At 47.4% G+C, this 4,643-nt stretch overlaps 1 protein-coding gene across 1 annotated transcript in view; it reads right to left on the reverse strand.

Annotated features, from left to right (window-relative positions):
* LOC119411505 (long-chain-fatty-acid--CoA ligase 3-like) overlaps nucleotides 1–3,545 on the reverse strand; it is a 53,997-nt gene extending 50,452 nt beyond the window's left edge. The window contains exons 1-3 of the mRNA XM_037678455.1: nucleotides 3,114–3,545; nucleotides 2,767–2,952; nucleotides 2,631–2,640 (exon numbers count right to left, since the gene is read on the reverse strand). Of these exons, the coding sequence (XP_037534383.1) occupies nucleotides 2,631–2,640; nucleotides 2,767–2,952; nucleotides 3,114–3,545 (628 nt within the window). The remainder of the gene's footprint in view (nucleotides 1–2,630; nucleotides 2,641–2,766; nucleotides 2,953–3,113) is intronic.
* Between the last annotated feature and the right edge of the window lie 1,098 nt (nucleotides 3,546–4,643).

Raw genomic sequence — 4,643 nt, forward strand, 5'->3', positions numbered from 1 at the left:
TAAAAATATGTTAAAAATAAATCAAAGCTGAAGTAAAATTTCTCTGATCATCAGGCCCAAACAAACCGAACGGTGGATAAATGCAGAACAATTCATGTTGTAGCCACAGGTGGAGGAGCTCACATCTTTATCCAGACTCTGTGACTTGAAAAGTTGGTGTGTTGTCGAACAGCTGGTGTCATGTGAAGTTAACAGTGCTGTGTGAAAACTTCCGTAAATCCCAGAGCTCTGAACTCTCTTCCTGGTACTACCTCTTTCTCCCTTTATCTGTACAAAACATGTTGCGTGTCTGCTGTGTTAAAGAGGCCTCAGTAAAAAGCGAGGAGAGTAGGGAGGCAACAACTCGTTCTCATCACACATTGTGCATAGTATCGAACTTAATCTGACACAGATGTCAGAACTTCCTCATTCACATGACCTAATGTGACTTCTACCAATCCACCCGCACCCCCATGCCCATAACAAACCCCCACCATGACATTTCATGGTGGGAGTGTCGACTACTTGTCAAAATCTTTTAAGATGTTGACCAAAACAAAAAGCTTCAAAAGGAATGAGGTTTGATCTGCTGGGGCTTTTGGAGGGGTCAGATTTTTGATTAGCGTCATCTGATGAAGTCTGTAAATGGTGGAGTGTTTTTTTAATTTCATGTCAGCAACTATATTCAACCAAAAAAGGTTTAAATTGATTTAGATAGCAGCTTGTCTCTGCATCCATCATTAAGACAAATAGTTGATGTAGCTAACATTGCAACATACTTTATTTGCAAGAAAGCTTCACACCTTGACCTTGATCTAATTTCTTCATTGCAGCAGAAATGTGAAACAATTCTTCTTAAATAATTATTAAAATATTGTGCGACCTGTCCAGGGTGTACTCCGCCCCTTCCACAGTGATTGCTGGACATGGGAACCGGCAACCCCCGTGACCCAAAATGGAAGAAGCGGGTAAAAGATAATGGATGGATGGATGGATGGATGGATGTTTGACTGATTGTGCTGGAGAGCACTACCTAACATGTTGGTTCAAATGCACCTTGTTCAACTGTGGTTAAGATTTAGTGGTTAAAAAAGTCATAACTAAAGTTTATTTGCCCAAAAACTATTAAGTGGTCTCTAGTGCTCTACGAATAGAAGCTCAATTGACAGGAGAGACCACACCCACGAACACTGAGATGTTTCTTCACTGAATAAAGGTTGCACAAATTCGTTTTGTTGTACCCTTAAAGGGATTCCGGACTAGTTAGAACAAAAGACCTTATTTCATAATTTACTTCAGCTATAAAATGAGACCATATACTGTTATAAATGCTGTTACTGTTATAAATGCTGTTTAGTTTTTATAATTTTTTTAATTTAATGTCACACTTGTGAAAGCAGTCCGCTGCTGCCATGCAGATGGAGGCCATCAATGCTAGTTCATGTGGCATGACTCCACTTTACCTTTTAGCTTTCACGTTAGCTGCAGAGCTCATAAATATAGCGTTAGCTCCAGAGCTAATATACTAAACATCGCAAGTTGATCATGTTTGATCGTTTTGACTCACATTTTGTGCATAAAGACTAATGCAGAATAAAACTATATGATCATCCATCCATCCATCCATTCATCCATTTTCTTTACCCGCTTATTCCATTTTGGGTCACGGGGGTCGCTGGTGCCCATGTCCAGCAATCACTGTGCGAGGGGCGGGGTACACCCTGGACGGGTCGCAAGTCCATCACAGGGCCACATCGAGACAAACGAGACAAACAACCATTCACTCTCTCTCTCACACCTAGGGACAATTTAGAGTTACCAATCAGCCTAACATGCATGTTTTTGGACTGTGGGAGGAAACCGGAGCACCCGGAGAAAACCCACGCATGCACGGAGAGAACATGCAAACTCCACCCAGAAAGGCCCCTGGACCGGGGTTTGAACCAGGGACCTGCTCGCTGAGAGGCAGCAGCTCTACCAGTTGCGCCACCGTGCTGCCCATGATCATACATTATAATATTTCTATCATTATCTGTGGTTTAGTTGAACTCAGGGTGCAGACAGACACGGAGAACTCAAGAATAAAATAAGAAAACTATTTATTGAAACTGATAATAAAAAGGCTGATTTGGCAGCAAAATTTACATGGAGAATGTGAAATAGGAGACACAAAGGAAAACAGAGCATGAACGCCTTGGCAGTGTCATAAACGGTGCTTTAAAGGTCGAACCCAATGGTGCAGGCAGGACACTGAAGACTCCAGAATGTAAAATAAATATAATTTATTAAATAAACATGCTGACGTGGCAGCAAAACTCACATTAACAGGCGATCCTGGGAAACACAGGGAGCAAGGTGAACATGAAGAGACTAGAAGACGAGAAACAGTTGACGTAGACTTATATACAAATACTAATGAGACCTAAGACACAGCACCTGTGAGACATTACAGGTGTGGGAAGCAGGGGGTAATCATAACAGGGAGAGGACAGAAACATCACACAGGAGGGCACAATCCTCACAGTACCCCCTCCCTAAAGATGTCCCCTGACATCCAAAAAACCCTCCCCCAAAACTTGGGTGGGAGGGAGGGGGCAGCAATGAGGATGGAGGCTACAAGGGGACACAAGAATGAAAAAAACAAAACTGACAAGACAGAGCCTGGAAACAAGACATAGAGAGGGCCAATGGGAAAGATTTTAAGTTGGTGGCCAGGAGACTGCCCATCACGGGGCCTCAATTCAGGGGGATGGCCGGGAGACCACCCATAATGGGACCATATTTCACCTGGATGGCTGGGGTACTGCCTATCATGGGACCATAGTTCAGGTAGATGGCTGGGGGACCGCCCATCATGGGACTATAGTTCAGGTTGGCAGCCAGGTGGGCGGCCAGGGGGCCATCCAGCACAGGGTAGACCAATGGTGAATGACACCCCAAGAGACCGTGACCAATCAGTGCGGGGAAAGAGGACTGGAGAGACCATAGGTTCTGGTGCGGGGACCAGGGGGACCTCAGCTGTCACAGAGGCTAGGAAAGCTGTAGATAACAATGAGCCTATGTATCCTGCAGCTGTAGCCTTGACCTGGGAAGCTGTAGATGAGGGTGAGCCCAGGGATACCGCAGCTGTTTACTGAGACTACAGCTGGCATAGAGACCTCAGGCGATGCAGCTGGCATAGGAAACTCAGGGGATGTAGGCGGTATAGAAGCCTCATAGGCTGCTGGCAGCGTAGGAGACACAGGTGCTGCAGCAGGGGGCATGCCCACTTCTGGAACTGCAGCAGGGGATGTGGCCACTTCTGGGACTGCAGAAGGGGACGTGGTCATTTCTGAGATTGCAGAAGGGGGAACGGCCACTTCAGGGATGGCAGAAGGGAGCATGGATGCTTCTGGGACTGTAACAGGAGGTGTGGCCACTTCTGGGACTGCAGCAGGAGGCATGGAATACTCATGATAATCAGGGCCCTCTGCAAACCTAGAGACCTCTGTGGACATAGAGACCACCTTGGGAGATGCTTTGGTAGCTGTGAGACAGTCTGTGTTCATCGAGGCATCTGCGGTCATCGAGGTATCTGTGATCGTTGAGACGTCAGCGGTCATCAAGGCATCAGCAGACAATGGACCCTTGTTAGTGGTCATTGAGGTGTCAGAAGACACTGGACCCTTGTCAGCGGTCGTCAAGGCATCAGCAGACACCGGATCCTATGCAGCATACACCAGACCCTCTGTAGCATACACCGGACCCTCTGTAGCATACACCAGATCCACTGCAGCAGACACAGGACCCTCTGCAGCAGACTCTGGACCTACTGCAGCAGACTCTGGACCCTCTGCAGCAGGCCCTGGATATTCTGCGATAGGCTGTGGATCTTATGAGGCAGGCTCTGGATCCTCTGCGGCAGGCCCTGGATCTTCTGCAGACGAGTAGTAGTGACAAGCGTCCTGGGCCCTCTCGCAGACACCAGGAACAGGTGTGTCTGGTAGGTTCAGTGGTGGCACAGGTCCCGAGCTCCAATCACTCCAGGTGTTTCCCAATCTGTTTCATTAGCATTTTTATTTAGATTATGTGAGGACTACCCAAACAGAAAACCTTGGCTGAATGCAGAGGTGCGCACCCTGCTCTCTGCTCCTCTGAGTCTGGAAACTCAGAGGAGCAGAGTAGGACAAGAAAAGAGCTGGTTGCTGGTATTAAGAAGGCCAAAGCCACATATGCACAGAGGATCGAGGGTCAATTCATCTCACAAGACCCTCGGAGCATGTGGAGGGGCATTAAGTGCATAACAGCTTATAAAGGAAGAAGTGAACAATGCCCCAAAGACCCATCACTGCCTGATGCCCTCAACAAGTTCTATGCACGCTTTGAAGACCCGAACAGACCACCCAGCACCAGACTCACCTCACCACCAGATGAAGAGCATCTCAGCGTGACCTCAGCCAAAGTAAGGAGTACTTTCAGGAGGATTAATCCGCACAAAGCAACTGGCCCAGACAACATCCCCGGAAAAGTGTTGAAGGAATGTGCCGATCAGCTCTGCGAGTTGCTGGCAGACATCCTTAACACCTTTCTTACCCTGGAGACAGTTCCCACCTGCCTGAAGACTGCCACCATCATCCCAGTCCCAAAAAGCTCTACAGTGACTGGTCTGAATGACTATCGTCCAA

Source organism: Nematolebias whitei, chromosome 6 (genome assembly GCF_014905685.2).
Source record: "Nematolebias whitei isolate Nwh7 chromosome 6, NemWhi1, whole genome shotgun sequence".
In the NCBI taxonomy this organism is placed as follows: Eukaryota; Metazoa; Chordata; class Actinopteri; order Cyprinodontiformes; family Rivulidae; genus Nematolebias; species Nematolebias whitei.